The following is a 20325-nucleotide window of genomic DNA, read 5'->3' as shown; positions in this document are numbered from 1 at the left end:
GAAGCCTGGAAGGGTGAAATACCCCAAGAAGAAAATCAAGTATTAAAAACCCTTCAAACTCTCGCATAAACTGCGGACATAGATCTCTTTTTCGCCTTGAGAAGAGTAGAAATAACCTGTTCTGAATTTCCCTAACGCCTCAACTGCGACCTTTCAAAAGCCAGGCCGTAAGACCAAGTGGGATGGATTTTCCTTGTTGATCGGACCCTGCGTGAGCAAATTCGGAGTCATCGGGAACCACAACAGCTCACCTACCAAAAGACCCATCAGATCTGCATACCATGAACGGCACGGCCAATCCGGAGCCACCAGGATCACAGTACCCTGAAAGCGAGCTTTGTGATGTAATAACCGACCTATCATCGGCCAAGGAGGAAACATAGAGACGATGACATGGAGGCCATGCGTCCATCCCTTCTGACTCCCACTCCCTGCGCCTGCTGAAGAACCAAGGAAGCTTTGCATTTTGAGATGAGGCCATGAGGTCTATTTCCAGGAGACCTCACCTCTGAACAATTAGGTCGAATGCCTGAAAGGACAGCTTCCATTCTCCAGAATCGAGTAGGTTTCTGCTGAGACAGTCTGCCTGAACGTTTTCCTTTCCAGCAATATGAGCCGCCGACAGAAGAGGAAGATGAGATTCCGTCCAATGAACATAAGCAATGCCTCCACTGGGTCAGACCCGAGGTCCATCGCGCCCAGCAGTCCGCCCAACAGGTCCAGGACCTGTGCAGTAGCCCTCTATCTATACCCCTCTATCCCTTTTTCCAGCAGGAAATTGTCCAATCCTTTCTTGAACTCCAGTACCGTACTCTGTCCTATTACGTCCTCTGGAAGCGCATTCCAGGTGTCCATCACACGCTGGGTAAAGAAAAACTTCCTAGCATTTGTTCTGAATCTGTCTCCTTCCAACTTTTCCGAATGCCCTCTTGTTCTTTTATGTTTTGAAAGTTAGAAAAATCTGTCCCTCTCTACTCTCTCTATGCCCTTCATGATCTTGTAGGTCTCTATCATGTCTCCTCTGAGTCTCCGCTTTTCCAGGGAGAAGAGCCCCAATCTCTCCAATCTTTCAGTGTGTGAAATGTTTTCCATGCCCTTAATCATTCGTGTCGCTCTCCTCTGGACCCTCTCAAGTATTGCCATATCCTTCTTAAGGTACGGTGACCAATACTGAACACAGTACTCCAGGTGCGGGCGCACCATTGCCCGATACAACGGCAGAATGACTTCTCTCATTCTGGTCGTAATACCCTTCTTAATAATACCCAACATTCTGTTTGCCTTCTTCGCGGCTGCTGCACATTGTGCTGTTGACTTCATTGTTGTGTCCACCAGTACACCCAAATCTCTTTCAAGGTTACTTCCCTCTAATACCAATCCCCCCAGAAGCATTGCCTCGCTCGCCAACTAGGGGCTTCGTGTACCCCCGTCTATTGATATACGCCACTACCGTGACACTGTCCGAAAAGACCCTTGTCTGTCAACCCTGTATCATGGCCTGAAACGCCTGAAGTGTAAGTTAGATCAGAGACCAGACCCTCTGCACTGTCAACTGAAGGCACTGAGCCCCCCAGCCTAATAGGCTGGCATCCGTGGTTACTTAGATCCAATCTGGTGAGGCCAGCAGCATACCCTTGAACAGACTGGCCTCCCTCAGCCACCACCTCATGCTGAGCGATGCCCAAGTAGACCACTGCAGGCGACAATTTAGTCCTGAGACACTGGAGACCACCGAGACAGAAGGGACCTTTGTAGCGGCCTCATATGAAATCGAGCCTATGGCACCACCTCCAAAGTCACCACCATCGAACAGAGAACCTAGACATGATCCTAGACTCTCGGTCTCGCAGTCTCAAATTTGTCTTCTCTAGTCTCCGACTTGGTACCCCTATCTCTAGGCAGAAACACTTTCCCCACTGCCATGCCAAAGTACATCCCTAGATGGTCCAATGACTGAGATGGGACCAGAGAGCTCTTTGGAAAGTTGATGACCCATCCCAATGATTGAAGAAGAGAAATCACCCTCTGTGACCTCCAAACTCTTGTTTGGACGACACCTGAAGCAACTAATCGTCCCAAGCAGGGATGTACCCGAATCCCTTCTTTGCGAAGGAAGGCTACCACTACCACCATCACCTTTGAAAATGTCCGGGGAGCTGTGGCTAGGCCAAATGGCATTGCCCAAAACTGAAATCAGACTTTCCAGTGGTGACCTTCTGCAAGTAAGAGGAGAAGGGCTTCAGACTTCAGAAGATGCAATAAAATTCCTCAAGTAGATAGTTCTTGGTGGTCTGAAGAAGAGTGCCGAGACAGATCAGAATCTCGATGCCATACCTTGGGGATGAAGAACATTGAGATGGATGCGGAGACAAAAGCTTGTGAGAAGGATGACATTGAGGAGACTATCGAGTGGTATACTGTGCAGTGTATAAATGTCAAGATTTGGAATGCCTGGAGCATGAAGAACTCTGCTTCCTAGATCTTCTCAATACTAATCGATGAAGATACAGAATCCAAGACCAGGCTCTAGATAAGTGTTGGGCTGGTACTGGAAGTGTTGAGGGAGGTACCAGTATCGCATGCTACTGTAGCATCCCAGCCAACTCCCTTTGTACCAGTCCTCAAATCTGGTCATGTAAAGCACAGTTACTTACCGTAACAGTTGTTATCCAGGGACAGCAGGCAAATATTCTCAACAGTGGGTGACGTCACCGATGGAGCCCCGCAGTGAACAGCCTCGAAAGCAGACTTGCTTGAAGATCTTTGTAAGAGCTTCCGAGTGCTGCACTGCGCATGCGCGAGTGCCTTCCCGCCCGAGTTAGGGCGCGCGTCTCCTGTGAAGTACCTCAGTTCAGATACCTAGCTAAGAAGCCAACCAGGGGAGGAGGGAGGATTGTGAGAATATCTGCCTGCTATCCCTGGATAACAACTGTTACTGTAAGTAACTGTGCTTTATCCCAGGACAAGCAGGCAGCATATTCTCAACAGTGGGTGACCTCCAAGCTAAGCATAATGGGATGGAGGGAGAGTTGGCAAGTTAAGAAAAGAGATTTTGCAAAACAGATTGGCCAAAATGGCCATCCCTTCTGGAGAAAGTATCCAGGCAGTAATGAGAGGTGAATGTATGAACCGAGGACCAAGTGGCAGCCTTACAGATTTCCTCATTAGGAGTTGATCTGAGGAAAGCTACAAACGCCGCCATTGCTCGAACTCTATGGCCCGTGACTCGACCCTGCAGAGGGAGACCAGCCTGAGCATAGCAGAAAGAGATGTAAGCAGCCATCCAGTTGGATATGGTTCGCTTCGAGACAGGATGCCCCAACTTATTTGGATCAAAGGAGATGAAAAGTTGTGGAGCTGTTCTGTGAGGATGAGTGCGTTGCAAGTGGAAAGCCAAGGCACGTTTATAGTGCAAAGTATGGAGCGCCACTTCTCCAGGGTGAGAATGAGGCTTTGAAAAAAATACTGGAAGAACAATAGATTGATTGATGTGAAATTCTGAAACAACTTTAGGTAAGAATTTAGGATGAGTGCGGAGGACCACCTTGTCATGGTGGAAAACTGTGAAAGGTGGATCCGCAACCAAAGCTTGTAACTCACTGACTCTTCGAGCAGACATGAGGGCAATCAGGAAAACTACTTTCCAAGTAAGGTACTTGAGATGAGCCTTATCAATTGGTTCAAATGGAGGCTTCATCAATTGAGCCAGAACAACATTGAGATCCCAGACCACTGGAGGTGGTTTGAGCGGTGGATGAACATTAAAAAGTCCTTTCATAAAGTGGGAAACCACAGGGTGTGCAGACAGGGGTTTCCCATCAAGAGACTCATGAAAAGCAGCAATCGCACTGAGATGGACTCGGATAGATGTAGACTGAAGGCCAGACTGTGATAAGTGAAATAAATAATCCAAAACAGATGCCAAGGAGGTACATAAGAACATAAGAATTGCCGCTGCTTGGTCAGACTAGCGGTCCATCATGCCCAGCAGTCCGCTCACGCGGCAGCCCTCTGGAATGAGACTACCCCTACCTGCATACGTTCCGGTTCACCCTGGAGGGTGTTTTCCCCTATGACAGACTCCGGAAGAGCGTTCCAGTTTTCCACCAATCTCTGGGTGAAGAAGAACTTCCATACATTTGTACGTAATCTATCCCCTTTCAACTTTAGAGAGTGCCCCCACGTTCTCCCCACCTTAAAGAGGGTAAACAACCTGTCCTTATCTACTAAGTCTATACCCTTCAGTACCTTGAATGTTTCGATCATGTCCCCTCTCAATTGGCTCCATATGTCGAGTGGAACACCAAGCAGAAAATCTAGTCCATTTCTGGTCGTAACACTGCCTAGTGGATGGCTTTCTGGAAGCTACCAAAATATCCTGTACAGACTGAGAAAATTGTAGAGAGTCTGTTAGGTGGAAAGGTACCAAGCTGTTAAGTGTAGAGACTACAGGTTGGGATGTAGCAAGGAACCTTGACTCTGAGTAAGCAGAGAAGGAAAAACCGGTAGAAGTAGAGGCTCCCTGGTGCTGAGTTGAAGTAGAAGGGAGTACCACGGTTGTCTGGGCCACCATGAAGCTATCAGAATCATGGTGGCATGTTCTGTCTTAAGTTTGACAAGAGTCTTGAGAATCAGAGGGAATGGAGGGAAGGCATAGAGAAACGGACCCGTCCAATCCAGTAGGAAAGTATCTGTCTCGAGACGCTTGGGAGAGTATATTCGGTAGCAGAATTGAGGCATCTTGTTGTTGAGGGGAGAGGCAAAGTTTTGATGATCTGTTTAAATTCAGAAAGACTTTGTTCCTCAAGAGCCGGGTAGAACTTAGGCATCAATTTGAGGAAATGATTAAAATAAGCCGTGAAAATGTAGTTATAATTGAGAATTCTGTTAGCCAAATTGGAATTCTGGTATAATCTATGGCCAAACTTGTCTATGGTACGGCCCTCCCTGCCTGGAGGGACCGCAGCATAAAGCTTAGATGGATAAGCTTTCTTTAAAGAAGATTCCACAACCAAAGACTGGTGGGACAATTGTGATTTCTCGAAACCTTTCCAGCTTGGATGGAATGGCTGTAATGGAATAAGGAGTTTCCATATTCTTTAAGAAAGTTTGCTTCAATACTGGAGTCATAGGAAGTCTCAATGTCTCCTTGGGTGGATGAGGCAGCTCCATGTCGGCCAAGAATTCAGAAGTGTACTTGGAATCAGAGTGGAGATCCAGCTGAAGAGCTTTCCCCACGTCAAAAGACAAATCTGGCAAAAGAGGCAGACTTCAAAGTCGAGGCACTTTCTGGAGGAGTGAGAAACTTAGGAACCACCGAATAGGAAGGAGAAGCCTCTCTGGAATACTGAGAAGGAGGCTGAGAATCCAGGCGCACAGTGACCGAAGAAGCTCCACTACCCACAACAGGAGGAGTTAGAGAGTGCTTCCGCCTCAAAGACCTCGATGGTGAGGTTCCCGGGGTTTGAAGAACAGAGTGGGTCGAGGCAGGAGAGAAGGCTCCCTCGGAGTTGGTATCGATGGAGGAGTCTTTGACCTCGATGGACTGCGAGGAGAAGCAGCCGGTGTAATAGCCTTGCGAGACTAATATTTAGATTTAGTAGATGTCTCGGTAGCCCTTGATAAATGAGGCATAGAAGACTCAGTATCCAGATGAGGAGAGGGTTTCTGCTGTAGAAAAAGTCTCCTGCCTGAGCTTAGAAGTGAGATGCCTCGAATGCCTCGAGCGATGCCTCGATCAAGGCTGAGGAGACTATGTCTGAGGAGTAGGCGAAGAGTTGCTGGACGAGAAACGTCGAGACTTCCGAAGCTCTCCTTGAGGTGCTTCCACAGGGGTCTCAGACTGCCGCTCAGGCTGGCTCATAGGAAGCAGGGTCGAGGCCGGGAGGAGCTGAGCCTTGGCAGAGGAAATGTGAGTGGTCAGAACGGCTTTCAACATGTCCACGAACATAGGCACTGAGAGAAAAGGATCAGGTCTCGAAGGTGCAGCAGTGCGCTCCAAGGAGGGCAACCTCGAGGATGAGTATTCCCGATGCTTGGAGGCACACTTAGCTGGAGGTCTCGAAGAGGCTGGCAGGACCGCGGACACGGCCTGGGATGCCTGAGACTCTGGAGGCTTCTTAGGAGTGGTACCTGAGAGACAGGAGACTTACCCACTGAGGAAGCTTCTTCAACTATTTGGCACCATGGAACCATCTGCTGAAAGGGTCTCGACCTTGGCTTTGGGGACGGCCTCGACTTCTGAGGAACTGCCGATGAGGCCTTCGAGACCGGAGGTGTCGAGGTCGAGGCCTTGGTGGAGGCAGATGGGGTGTCGGGGTCGAGGTCTTGGAAGTCGAGGCTGTCCCCAAAGTCAAGGTCGAGACCCTTTCAGCAGATGGTTCCATGGTGCCAAATAGTTGAAGAAGCTTGGCATTGCGTCTGCGAAGGGTTCGAGGTTGAAGGGTAGCACAGCGCGAACATGCGTCGGGGCAATGTTCAGGACCCAGGCAAGCAATACATCAACTATGAGGATCGGTTATTGAGATGGCCTTGGCGCACTGGCTAAACTTTTTGAACCCGGTAAAAGGCCGGAACATAGAAAAAATAAAGGCTGACGTAACGAACGAGGTAAGCGGCCAAAAGGCCCCTGGCTGGAAGAAAGTAAAAAAATTTTTTAAAAAATAGAAGTTTTTGGGGTTTTTTTTAATAAAAGAAAAGAAAGATTAAAAGAAATGTGAACACAGTGACTATTGTTGAAAAAATAAGAAAGCCGCAGTGAGAGAAGGCAACGAAGGCTGCAGAGCTGAAGTGAAGAGGACTTCTCGGCTCCGCGGAAAACTTTGAACTGAGGTACCTCACAGGAGACGTGCGCCCTAACTCGGGTGGGAAGGCACTCGCAAATACGCAGTGCAGCACTCGGAAGCTATTACAAAAATCTTCAAGCAAGTCTGCTTTCGAGGCTGTCCGCTGCGGGGCTCCGTCGGTGACATCACCCACTATTGAGAATATGCTGCTGCTTGTCCTGGGATAAAGATAGTATAGTTACCAGTGTATTGAGCGGTACCAAGGATGCAGGCTGTATCGGGTGTCAAGGAATTGGTGACCTCGATGTCGAGGCACGCCTCAAGGGAAACACCAACTGAAGGGATAATGACCAGATTTCTAGTGCGTCGATGTTTCAATGGTGTGGACTCATGAAACGACACTGAGGTATGCCTGGAGGGAGAAGGATGTTTACTGCTTCTTAGCTTTTTTATGTACTTCTCCTAATGGGAGATAGTACTGTTGAAGACATCGAGCAAGGAGTAGATGTTGTCAGTACCAGAGTCAACACCAAGGACTGAGGTTGAATCCCAGTGTCAGATTCAGCAGACATAACAGGTGCTCTCGGTGCCGATCCAAAAAGTTTTTCAAATTGGAGTTGGCGAGCTTTAAGTGACCACTTTTATAATTTGGAACAGCATGTGCAAGACTTGGGATGGTGGACCAAGATACTGAACACAAAATAGTCCGGTTATACCGAGTACACCGCTTAAAGCCATTTTTGACATGGAGGAAAACACCGCTAATGGGAGATCAAAGGACTCAATGGTCCAGGAAGGTCAAGTAGTTGTTAACCCAAAAAAGGTTTGACACTCCCAGTCTGAAAAGATCCCAAAGGTCCAAAAATGAAAAATTGTTGAAAAGGAAATTTCTTTCAATAAAGATAAATTAAAAAGAAATAAAATTATCGTTTGGCAAAAAAAAAAAAAAAGAGAGAGAGAGAATAGGAAGGCAAGAAAACCCGAGAGTTTGGGTGCAAGTAAAGAAAGCTACTAAGTTTCTCAGCTCTGCGGAAAACTGAGAATGGATGGTCCCATGAGAGAGATGGCAGGCAGGAAGGCACCAGCACATGAGTTGTACAGGCAGTTTCAAGACTAAAAGGTTTTTTTAAAGTGGCAATACACTAACACTGTCCATACTGGGCTCCGTGGATGATGTCACCCACATGTGAAAACATGCAGCCTGCTTGTCCAAGGATAAAGCTTTTCTACATTGGCTTTTAATGATTACCCAATCGGTGAAGATTTCTATTCTTCTGTCCATAAAAACATCTGCTACAAGTAAGTTACTCGGCTTCCTCAGAGTAATTAAAAAAAAAAAAACACCCTGCAATTATGGATTTTTGGAAATCACTTACCATCTCTGTCTTCATCATGCACATTTATATACAAATACTCCATTCCTCTTCCTTTTTTATACTTTTCTATTCCTTGAAGTTTGCTTATTAAGCTAGTTTTACCTGCTCCATCTTCCCCTGAAAACAGAAAGTGGGAACAGCAAAATTAGTGTACGTGCATATACACTTCTATTTGCAAATATAAGGCAATTTAGTTCACATTGCATTATACAAGGATCCAAATATCAAACAGTTGGGATATGGGGAAAGAAGAATACAGAATTTTCCAACTTCTATGCATATGCCTCTGACCTAGAGAAGCAGGCTGAATGCCTCTTTTCCCCAACACTATCATTTTTGGGGAGGAATGTTTCTCTGAATGCCAGGCTCCAATCTAGCACACTTTCATACTCTTATCTTTCTCCTGTGCCCCCCTCCCCATTCCAAATTTGGTCTTGCACTTTTATATTTTAGAAGTTATTTTGCCCCCATGCAGAAATTCTCAATGTTTTATGTATGATTTCTTTTTTATTATTATTATTTATTTAATTTTATAAATATACATTTATACAGTATGTATATAGGAAAGAGAGATAAAAAAGGGGAAAAGGAAAAAGAAAACTGAACAAATTCCGTTACAATATCAATCATCTCTCAAACAAAAGTCCACATTATAGGAAAAGCATTATAGGGCCTTATATTATACAGAAATTTATAATACCATACAAAAATGCAGTGTTACTTCTTCAAATAAATGAAAACTAGACCTTATTCCACTGTGGGAGCCCTGGACAGAATTACTCCTTTAGCCTCAAGAAAAAATCGTAACTGCGGGGGATCAAAAAAAAAATATATGAATGTTGATCCAACAAGATCAAACATTTACAGGGATATCTAAGTTGAAACTTAGCCCCCAAAGATAGTACAAATTGTCTCATTTCCAGGAATTCTTTCCTTCGGGATTGAGTTAATTTAGATACATCCGGAAACATAGAAATCTTAGAGTCCATAAAGGTCACCTCTTTAAGCCTAAAGAACAGCCTAAGAAGTGCCTCTTTATCCTGCTGAAAGACAAATGTCACCAGAAGTGTAGAATATGAAATGACTTCATCCTCTGAGGTTTCCAAAATTTTCGTAACATCCATAGGACTTAAATTAGTTGAAGCCTCAGTTTTAGAAGCCTTCTTTGAAACTGGAAGGTAATAAGCTTTATGTAATGGAGGAAAACCATTCTCAGGGTATTTAAATATCTCTTTCAGAAATTTATAAAACAAGTCTTTAGGCGTCATTACTAAAGTTTTAGGAAAGTTAAGTAATCTTAAGTTCAACATTTTAGTATAATTTTCCAAGTTTTCTACTTTCCTTACTAATAGCAATTTGTCCTTCATTAAAGTAATCTGTGTTGATTGAATGCCTTGGACCCATTGGTCCAGGCAATCTATCTTTTCCCCCTGAGATTTTATTTCCTCCTGCATAGAATCAATCCTTACATTATGTGCATTTACCAAAGGAAGAGTTCCTGCACATAATTTGTATAAGGAGTCTAAAGCAGTCCAGATGGATTCCAGAGTGAACTCAGTTGGCCTTACCAGTAGAACTTGTCCCCCAACCTCTGATGCCAACTTTGCCTTCTCCAACGCTGAAATCCAGGGATACCGGTAAGCCCTCCAGCTCTCTCGGGGAGGATCCTTCCTGTCCCTTCAGAGCCGCCGTAGTTCCCTGGTCTCACGGCTGTTGGGGGGGGGGCTCAGGTCCTGCGGGGCTAAGTGAGATATCACTCCCGATAGCCGAGACTTCCCTTTGCCTCTGCTCGCCCCAAGGTGAAGAAGAAAAGAAGCTCGGGATCGTCTCCTGTCTTCCCGGGGTAAGTTCAGCCTGCCGGGCTGTGGCAGCTGCTCTTCCCCTTCTTTTCGGCATATCGAGTTATAAAAATAACCTGACTCTCAAAGGAAACAAATTCGAGCAGGAGAACCGATAGTGAGCGTCCTCACTGCACCGCGGCCATCTTGCTTCTCCCTGTATGCTTTATTTCTAACATCTAATGATTGATGGAAAATACCATTCCAGTTCCAGTCAAACTGGGTCTAGGGTAGCCCATAAACCTGTCCAATCTGATGGGGTACTGTTCTCTGATGCTTTCTGATCCTCCTCACCATACCTCTCCATACTCCCTAAGCAAGGAGGATAGCCAATTAAATGTTTATCTTCATCTCCAGATGCAGGAGGGTCGTAAGACCAGTATTAATTTGTATCTCTCAATTCAGCTCAGGAGAAAAGAAGGAAAACAGCATTTATGAGTGAAGAATATATTTTAGAAGGAGATCAGGTAAAAAGGGGAATAAACAGTATTTAGAAGAAATGAGGATGAGCACCGGATGTAAAGAGTGCCTTATATAAGTGATTAAAAAAGGAGGACGTATTTTGAGGGAGAAAGTGGGATGTCTAGGAGAAAGAAGGGGGCAGTGTACCTAAATAGAAAGGAGACAGGGAAGAACTAGGGAAGAGAATAGCATCACATTCCCGATTTTGGATCTTCTCTGTCCCCTCCTATCCCATCACTCTTCCTTTAGTGTACCTTCTTCCTTATTGTTCATTACTATCACATTCCTGATTTTTGATCCTTTCTGTCCCCTCCTATCCCATCACTCTTCCCTTTGTCTACTAAGAAAATCAGATTCATGGGACTTATTAAAATTTGGGTTGTTTACTTAGTGAAGTATAGCTGATAGATTATAAGCATTAAATACCAATAGATTTTGACCAGATATATTTCTTTGTCATTTAGGACATAGTTCATCCAAAGTTTAGGCTTAAAACTTTTACAGCAGCATGTTAATCTTTGATGCGAATGAATAGAAATAGCACATGGGTAATGTACAGTACTATAGAAATAGGTAATAGTAATACTAGAGAGAGGACCACCCAAAATTGACTGTCTGGCCCTTGCTATGCCCAAACAAGATGGGCAATGTCAGTCTTTATCTGCCATATATGTCACAAAATGGGAGTTATCACTTATACTGCTGGATAATTTAAACGAATATTTCTAAAATCTCAGCTTTATTAAATTTTCTTTGTTAAAACCAATACTATATTTAAAGTCCTTATAAATTAGTAAAGTGCTCAGTCCGTGTAACCATTAGTGCAATAATAACATGCTGCAGTGGTTAATCTGGGGCCATCATCAACTTTACTGCCCCATTACCAACCTCCTATCAGATAGTAAAACATATATATATTCTACTTATCTGAAGTCTCTCCTTGGGTTGGATACTTGGCGTAACCACTGGACATAGATTGAAAGTGAACTTGTGCAAAAAGTGCTATGGTGGTGTAAACATGACTCCTTTAGTTTTCTTCTACCCCCCCAACTCGAGTTTCAAAATTATCTTCGTCAGGAGGGGTACTAGGAGCATAAAAGCATTACAAAACTTAAATTATTATTAAACCTTAAAAACACGTTATCTGCTTTCATATTTTAGCTAAATTCACAATTTACTAATATACAAATATTTCTAAACCTGTATCTCTCAATAAATATACTACATTCATACCTTTCACTCGGCTCGCTATGCCTGGGGAGAATGAACAATACCGAAGACTCTCTCAACTCTGAAAACTCTTTAAATATTCTATACAATTACCCTAACCGGAAGCACTCCCTCTGACCCGGAAACTAAACTTTTACAAAAATGACCATTCGACTTCCATGTTCAACCCTGTAGCTGTATAAGTTTTCCAATTAAATATGAAGCGTTGTTCCTTATAGTGCAGTGTTCTCCCCAGCGCTTTTCAGCCGGGCGCTCCGCCCAGCAAATTTACATTACCGCCCGGCTGTCATCTGCCGAATCCTGCTGCCACCACTGCTTAACGCGTAGCCTGAATAGCCGCCGAAAGACTCCCGCCTGACTTTAAACAAAACAAAACCCAGCAAGCGACTCAAACCCGGCTTCCTTCCGAAACCGGAAGTTACGTCGGGAGGGGGGGTAGGGAAGAGAAGCCGGCACGGACCATTAGAGCCCCAGAGCATGCGGGAGATAGGCCAGCCACGGAGAGAAGCTTACTTGCTCTTGCTTACTTCGGGCCTTTCTCGCTGCCGGGTCCTGCCTACTTTCTGTTTCCGCGAAGGCAGGACCCGGCAACGAGAAAGGCCCGAAGTAAGCAAGAGCAGCAAGTTGTAAGCTTCCCTCTGTTGCTGACCTTTGGGAGATAGGTCAGTGACGAAGGGAAACTTGCAACTTGCCTTTGTCTGTAGCGAATCTGCCGGGTGTGTGAGACGGGGGGGGGGGGGGTTTGAATGGGAGGAGAAATGCTACTGTACCCAATTAGAGGGGACGGGGGAAGAGAAATGCTGGTGCTTCTGCTGTACCCAATTGGGGGGGGGTTAAGAGAAATGCTGATGCTGCTTCTGCTGTACCCAATAGGGGGAGGAGGAAGAGTCATGCTGCTGCACCCAATTAGGGGGGGAGGGTGAAGAGAAATGCTGCTTCTGCTGTACCAAATTGGGGGGAGGAAAGAGAAATGCTGATGATACTGCTGTACCCAATGGGGGAGGGGAAGAGAAATGCTGCTGCACCCAATTGGGGAAAGAGAGGGAAGGAGGAAGAAGGAAGATCAGGAAAAGGAGGAAAGCGATGCAAAGACCATGGGAGGGAGGGAAAGGAGATACCATAACATGGAGTGGAAAGGAGAGATGTCAGGGCATATGGGGGGGAGCAGGGCTGGATTAAAGGATGGGCACAGGCCTAGGGCCTGAAATGGTCAGTGGGAGCCCGTCAGTGCTGTGCTTTGGGGCCTCACTCTTGCTGGATTCGCTGGCAGCAGCAGCAGTCTCATCATCATCCCAGGTGCCCCCCCAAACCCAATCTGACCCTCCTATCTCTCCCTCCTTCCCTCATCAGTGACATGCCAGAGGGAATCACGGCAGGAGAAAGCCCTGAAGCAGCCTACTTAGAGTAGAGCAGTGCTGTTTAAAGTCTCATGATGGGAGGGAGGGAGAGATAGGAGGGTTGTGGGGGAGGGAGAGTAGCAGTGCCCTGGGTGCTCGGCCTGGCGTCACGAACTTCTTCGGCTAGTAACAGTATTTACAATTCACTGCTGTTGCCAGCTTCAGGCCTTCCTCTCTGCCGGGTCCTGCCTACTTCTGTTTCTATGAAGGCAGGACCCGACAGAGAAGGCCCGAAGCTGGTAACAGCATCGAATTGTGAATGCTGCTGCCTGAAGAAGTTCATGACGCCAGGCCTTGGGTAACAGAAGGAGCAAAGGGAACAGAGGGGGAGAGACTTGCTGCACCCAACTGGAGGGAGAAAGAAGATGAGGGAGGGAATGAAACGAGATGCCAGGAATTGGAGGGAAGGAGGAAAGTATGCCAGACCAAGGGAAAAGGAAGGGGGAAAGGAAGGAGAAGATGTCAGAGCATGGAGGGGGAGGGAGAGATGGAAGAAAAGGAAAGAAGTGAGATGCCAGAGAATCAGGGAAGGAAAGATACCAGACTGTGGGGTGTGAAGGAAAGAAAGGAGAAGAGAGAGTTGCCAGAGCATAGGGGACGGGGTGTTGACAGAGAGAGAAAAATGGAGAGGTGGCAGAGCTGAAATCAATCATGTACAAAGGAGAAGAGAAGGGGCATAAGATAGACAGTTTATTGAAGGAGGGAAAATGCCATATGGAACGGGGAGAGGGCGGACAGTGGATGGAAGGGGCTGATGCTGCATGGAAGACAGAGCGGACAGATGCTGGCTAGAAAGAAGAGTGAAGACAAGATGATTAAAGCAGAAACGACAAAAGGTAGAAAAAAAATTTTTTGTTGCTTTACGTAGAATCAAGTAGTATTGTATCTATTGATTAAAGTTTATAAATAGGAAATGGAAATAAGGCAGTTTTTTGGGGACTAAACCCCTTTCCTCAGGTCAGGACAGGATACCATAACAGCAGGGGTGTCCAAATGGTCAAGCGTGATCGACCAGTAGATTGCAACGGCAATGTGAGTCGATCGCGTTGCCTTGGCAATCTTTTTCTTCCTGCCTCCCTGAGCCAGGCTAGACGCGTACAAGCGCCGGACTCACAAGACTTCACCTCCGACGTCAATTCTGACAACAGAGAGGAAGTTCTGGGCCAGCCAATCGCTGCCTGGCTGGCCTGGAACTTCCTCTCCGACGTAAGAATTGACATCAGAGGTGAAGTCTTATGAGTCCGGCACTTTTACATTCCTGGTCTGGCTCGTGGAAGCAGGGAGAAATCGGCATGGTGGCTTAAGGAGTAGGGAAAGAATTGGGGAAGTGGAGAAATTGGCACGATTGCTTGAGGGGCAGGGGGAAAGAGAAAGAAAGAGAGACAGAAAGAAAAGGGGAGGGGCAGAAAGAAAAAAATATTGGATTTATAGTCAGAAGAAGGAAGTGCAGAGACTCATGAAATCACCAGACAAAAAGGTAGGAAAAATGATTTTATTTTCAGTTTATTGATCAAAATGTGTCTGTTTTAAGAATTTATATCTGCTGTCTATATTTTGCACTATGGCCCCCTTTTACTAAACCGTAATAGCGGTTTTTAGTGCAGGGAGCCTATGAGCATCGAGAGCAGCACAAGGCATTCAGTGCATCTCCCTGCTCTAAAAACCAGTATTGCAATTTAGTAAAAAGGGAGGGGGTATATTTGTCTATTTTTGTATAGTTGTTCCTCAGGTGACATTGCATAGAAAAGTCTGCCTTGACTTCTTTGAAAACCCGCGGAATATAAATGATAATTAACATTTTCTCTGCGTACAGTGTGCTTTGTGTTTTTTAAAAAATTTTATTGTTGGTAGATCATTTTGACTTGGTCATTTTAAAAGTAGCTCGCAAGCCCAAAAAGGGTGGGCACCCCTGCTGTAGAGCCATTTCTTGTATGACTGGATGGGCTATATTTATCTTTTTTTTTTAGTTGTTTAAATTCATGCAGAAATAAATGGCTAGATTGAACCTAATGACTTCATTAATACCTTTCCCTTTTTTAAACCTCTATACCATTTGAAAGAGGGCAAATACTTCTTAAATTTAGTAAAAATATTCTGGCACAAGTGTCAAATCTTAAAAAAGGAAGTCATATTGAGCATTGGAAAATAATAATAATAATTAACTAATAAAAATAGTATACATTTAGGGCTCCTTTACTAAGTTACAATAGTGATTTTAGTGTGCGCTTAGCACGCGGAGGAATTGCCATGCGCGCTAGATGCTAACGCCAGCATTGAGTTGGCGCTAGTTTTCCCACTTAGCGCAGGGGTTTGCACGCGCTAAAAATGCTAGCGCACCTTAGTAAAAGAGGGGGTTAATTTTCCCCACCACCAAATTTCCCCATCCCGCCCCACCCGGCTACTTTTTCATGCCACCTGGCTGGAAAAAATTTCTGGGGAGAACACTGTAGTGTAGTATCTTACTTAAATCACCCTGGAAATTTTTTATTTGTAGCAAAACAGTGTACCATAACGAGTCAATTGTGTTGGACTCCTGTAGCCAATGGGCTACCAGGGGGGCGGTAACTCGGGCACAACGAATATTACTCAGATATTCTGTAATGCGAGTTTTTATCATCCTGCTCGTCTGACCGATATATAATTTATCGCACGGACAGCTGATACAATATATAACACCTTCTGACTCACAATCGGTGAGTGAGGAAAGCTTAAATTCTTTACCATTAGAATGAGGAACGATGATCCGTTCCTGCTCCATAACATATTTGCAATTACAGCAGTGACCACATTTACGGTGCGGCGTTAAATGCCTATAATGTGTATCATATTTGCGATATTTAAGTTGTTCTCCCAAATTGCTAGATCTCTTAAATTAAAATTTGGGATTATCTTTCAAAGCAGGGTGAACTTGTAATACTGACCAGTGTTTTAATATAATTTGTTTTATCGAATTACTCATTGAATTGTATGGTAGAACACAGGCTATATGAGGTTCTTGGTCATGTGTTCCGGGGAGGAGGAGCCAGGGTCGATGACAACTCCTGGCTCTTTTCCATGCCTTTTTAACAATTTTTTTCGGGTACCCCCTGTCACAGAATTTATAATACATGATGTTAGCTTGTTTGGTGAAATCCTCCTTCTGCGAACAAATGCGTCTTATTCTTAGGAATTGCCCCGTAGGAATACTATTCCTTAAAACTCTTGGGTGAAAGCTTTGGTATTGGAGGAGCGTATTCCTGTCAGTCGTCTTTCTGTGTAAACTGGTGATGATATGGTCATGTTGCTTAATCAATGTGATATCCAAAAAAGAAATACTATCTTTACTATAAGAGTATGTAAATTTAATATTGGTATCACTCGAATTGATTTCTATTAAAAACAAGTGTAACTGTTCCTCATCACCAGTCCACACAAAAAGAACATCATCGATAAAACGTTTCCAAACCAAAATGTACTTAAAATACTGAGATCCATACACAAATGTACTCTCAAACTTGGTCATGTACAGACATGCCAAGGTAGGGGCAACCGCAGCGCCCATAGTGACCCCCTTCGTTTGAATATATACATTGTTCTCAAATTTAAAAAAATTATTAAAGAGAACTATATCTGCCAATTGATTTACCATTCGTTGTTTATCTAGGGTAATATTCAATTGAGTGGTATGAGTTTGAACCAGGGCTGCTGCGGCCACCTGTGGTACATTTGTGTATAAAGCTACTACATCTGCTGTCACTAAAATCACATTTACAGGAATAGATATTTGGGATATACCTTCAATAATTTGTAAAACATGAGCTGTATCTTTCACATAGGAGGGGGCCAATGCAACAAACTGTTTTAAATATCCATCTATGTACTTAGAAAGTGGCTCAAGGACAGACCCTTTGCCAGTAACTATGGGGCGACCTGGGGGGTTATTTGGATCTTTATGTACTTTGGGTATAAAATATATTTCTGGGATTCTAGGTTTATTAATATTCAGATAACAAAATTCTTTCTGAGAGATAACTCCTGTTGCCCTAGCATCATGTAATATATTATCGAGTGAAAGGTATGAATGTAGTATATTTATTGAGAGATACAGGTTTAGAAATGTTTGTATATTAGTAAATTGTGAATTTAGCTAAAATATGAAAGCAGATAACATGTGTTTTTAAGGTTTAATAATAATTTAAGTTTTGTAATGCTTTTATGCTCCTAGTACCCCTCCTGACGAAGATAATTTCAAAACTCGAGTTGGGGGGTAGAAGAAAACTAAAGGAGTCATGTTTACAGCACCATAGCACTTTTTGCACAAGTTCACTTTCAATCTATGTCCAGTGGTTACGCCAAGTATCCAACCCAAGGAGAGACTTCAGATAAGTAGAATATATATATGTTTTACTATCTGATAGGAGGTTGGTAATGGGGCAGTAAAGTTGATGATGGCCCCAGATTAACCACTGCAGCATGTTATTATTGCACTAATGATTACACGGACTGAGCACTTTACTAATTTATAAGGACTTTAAATATAGTATTGGTTTTAACAAAGAAAATTTAATAATGCTGAGATTTTAGAAATAGTCTTTATCTGCCATCATCTACTATGCTAATATTGATAAAAACGAGCCAGCAGAAAGCTGAGTCCTCGCAGGCACATCACGCACACGTGCACACCATGGCTACATTATTCCTAGCTTCTACTTTGTTTTCCTTATATCCCAGTCTTGAGACGTGTAGGCAGGTGGGACGTATACGTAGCAGAGTGAAGGGCACCCGGGTCCCTCCCGCACTCACCCAGAAGTAGTACGCTCTTCCCCGGCGGGAGCTTAGAGCGCGAGCGGGTGGACACTTCACTCAGGATGGAGGACCTGAAAGAGAGGAGACGAGTCAGGCGGTGGGGGTGGGGGCTAAGAAGGTAAGGTGTCTGAAATCATGCATAAGGTCCCTGCAGCTAGTTGGGTTGTTGGGGGAGGGGGGGTTTCCCCCTTTTTATTCAAACCATTGCCAAGGAAGTTCGCGCATGCTCACCGGGGGAGGGGAGGGAAAATGAACAAACGACAGCAAAGGAAGATTTCTCGCCAATATCTACCATATATTTTGATCATCCTCGTCCACCTCGCTGCGAGCGGCGGAACGGGCTACGTATCGCGGCCCCGAAGCTGAAGACGGTAAAAAGCCGGCTGCTCTGCCTAAATTTAACGCCATTCCTTCGCCCCAGTCTAAACCAGAAGTGCGAAGTTTTATGAGAGCTCCGAAGATGAACGCGTGCCGCTGCTCGAGGTGAGTTGGAAATAGATGACGCAAGGAAGGGGGAGGGGCAAGCTTGTGGCGTCACCCGGGGGTGCACGCGACATTGTTTTAACTTGCTTAACCCTGGATGGAGAGATCGTTTTTGGAGTTCATAGGATGTTAGAGGAAGGCAAGCATTCTAACAGTACTACTACTGCTACTATTAATTATTTCTATAGTGCTACCAGATGTACCAAACGCTGAACAGAATCACAAAGAAGACACTCCCTGCTCGAAAGAGCTTACAATTAGAGAATGACACGGGGAAAAAATCTGTCCCCGTCCCCGGCCCACCATCCTCTGCACCGCCCCGTCACCGCCATTCCTTTCACCGCCCCGTCACCGTCCCCGCTGCATCCATATAAGCCTTAGTACTGTAATATTTAGCTTATTCCTTTCTTATAAATCAAAGTTCCTGCTGCTGAACTAGAGAAAGAGATGTTCAGCTGGCAGGGCTTTGTTTATAAATTTTTATCACCACAACTAATATACTACTTTATCCTAAAGCAAAAAATAAATAAATAAATAGAATTTTTTTTTTCTACCTTTGTTGTCTGGTTTCTGCTTTCCACATCTTCTCATTCAATTCCTTCCATCTACTGTGTGTCTTCTCTCTGCGTCTTCCATTTGCTGTTACTGTGCCTCTCCCTTCACCCCCTCCCACAATTGGTCTAGCACCCATCTTCTTCCCTCCACTCCCCCATAGTCTGGCATCTGTCTTCTTCCCATTCTGTCTTCCACATTTCCCTTCAGGGTCTGTTCCTCTCCACCCTCCTTCAATGTCTGTCCTATTCCTTTCCACCACCACCCTTCCCTCCCTCCTTTACCATCTGTTCCTTTCTACCACCCTTCAGCTCCTCTCGCGTGGCCTATCTATCTACCTTCCTCCCTCTTATTTTCATGGCACGTTACAATGTAATTTGTGCAAGCCACTGAAGCCTGCGAGCTCGGTCCCTATCCCATCCCCACAAACCATCTCGCTTCTGTGCTCCTATTTTCCCCATTTCTAATATCTCCCCTATGTATCTGCCATTGCCTCCCCCCCCTGTGTCCATATACCATCCCCATGGCATGTCCCCTTTATGTCTCTGTCCCTATGTCCATGCACATAATTTCCCCTCTTTCTGTTACCTTCCTGTGTCCAGATTTCCCCTATCTTCCTCTTCTTTTCAACCCCATCTAGCTTTTTTCCCTCTTTCTTCCCCCCCCCCCCTGCTTCTAGCATCTGGCTCACCTGCCTGTCCTTCCCTTTTTTTCCTGCTGTGGGTTTTTCTTTCCGTCTTCATCCCCTTGGCCCAGAATCCTTTTCCCTTTCACTCCCTCCTTCCAGTTTGAGCCGGGAACACGGGCGATCGCACGGTCCCCGCAGCCCCCCACCCGCCTGCCTAATCGATCCTAGTGTTTAGCCAGCTCTCTCCCTTCTCCTCACCTTAGTTTGCAAGCTTTCTTTTTCGGCAACCTGCACGCTTTCTCAAAGAGCCGCACACGCGTGGCTGCTCAGTGTTCATCTTCTGCTCTGCTGCAACTTCCTGTTTCCGGTTGCGTCAGAGCAGAAGATCGAAACTGAGCAGCAGCGGGGGCGCGGCTCTTTGATAGTGTGCGGGTCGCCGAAAAAGAAAACCTACAAACTAAGGTGAGGAGAAGGGAGAGAGCTGGCTAATCACTAGGATCGATTGGGCAGGTGGGTGTGGGCTGCGGGGACCGCGCGATCCTTCATGCCTCACTGCAGGGACAAGACCATTCACCGCTTCACGGGGCGGTGAATGGCCTTGTCTCCGTCCCCGCAGCGACTGCTAGTTTTTGTTCCCCGTTTTGGCGGGTTACCCGTGGCTAAATGCGGTGGCCGCGGGTAAACCGCCACCGTGTCATTCTCTACTTACAATCTAAACAGACAAGACAGACAAACATGATGTCATGGATACAGTTAAGGGGAACGGTTAATCTGCTGGCTGGGTTGGTG

At 45.2% G+C, this 20325-nt stretch overlaps 1 protein-coding gene across 2 annotated transcripts in view; it reads right to left on the bottom strand.

The window, feature by feature from the left end:
- DYNC1LI1 (dynein cytoplasmic 1 light intermediate chain 1) overlaps positions 1-18384 on the bottom strand; it is a 141705-nt gene extending 123321 nt beyond the window's left edge. Inside the window, exons 1-3 of one of the 2 annotated variants that reach the window (XM_033930100.1) lie at positions 18166-18384; positions 17871-17944; positions 8162-8278 (exon numbers count right to left, since the gene is read on the bottom strand). In XM_033930100.1, the coding sequence (XP_033785991.1) occupies positions 8162-8278; positions 17871-17944; positions 18166-18281 (307 nt within the window). In that variant the 5' untranslated portion in view covers positions 18282-18384. The remainder of the gene's footprint in view (positions 1-8161; positions 8279-17870; positions 17945-18165) is intronic. The other variant, XM_033930101.1, reaches the window with a different exon arrangement.
- Positions 18385-20325: the final 1941 nt, after the last annotated feature.

Source organism: Geotrypetes seraphini, chromosome 2, assembly GCF_902459505.1.
Source record: "Geotrypetes seraphini chromosome 2, aGeoSer1.1, whole genome shotgun sequence".
Classification (NCBI taxonomy): domain Eukaryota; kingdom Metazoa; phylum Chordata; class Amphibia; order Gymnophiona; family Dermophiidae; genus Geotrypetes; species Geotrypetes seraphini.
The sequence above is the reverse complement of the archived record's forward strand: the minus strand, read 5'-3'. Positions and strand labels throughout refer to the sequence as shown.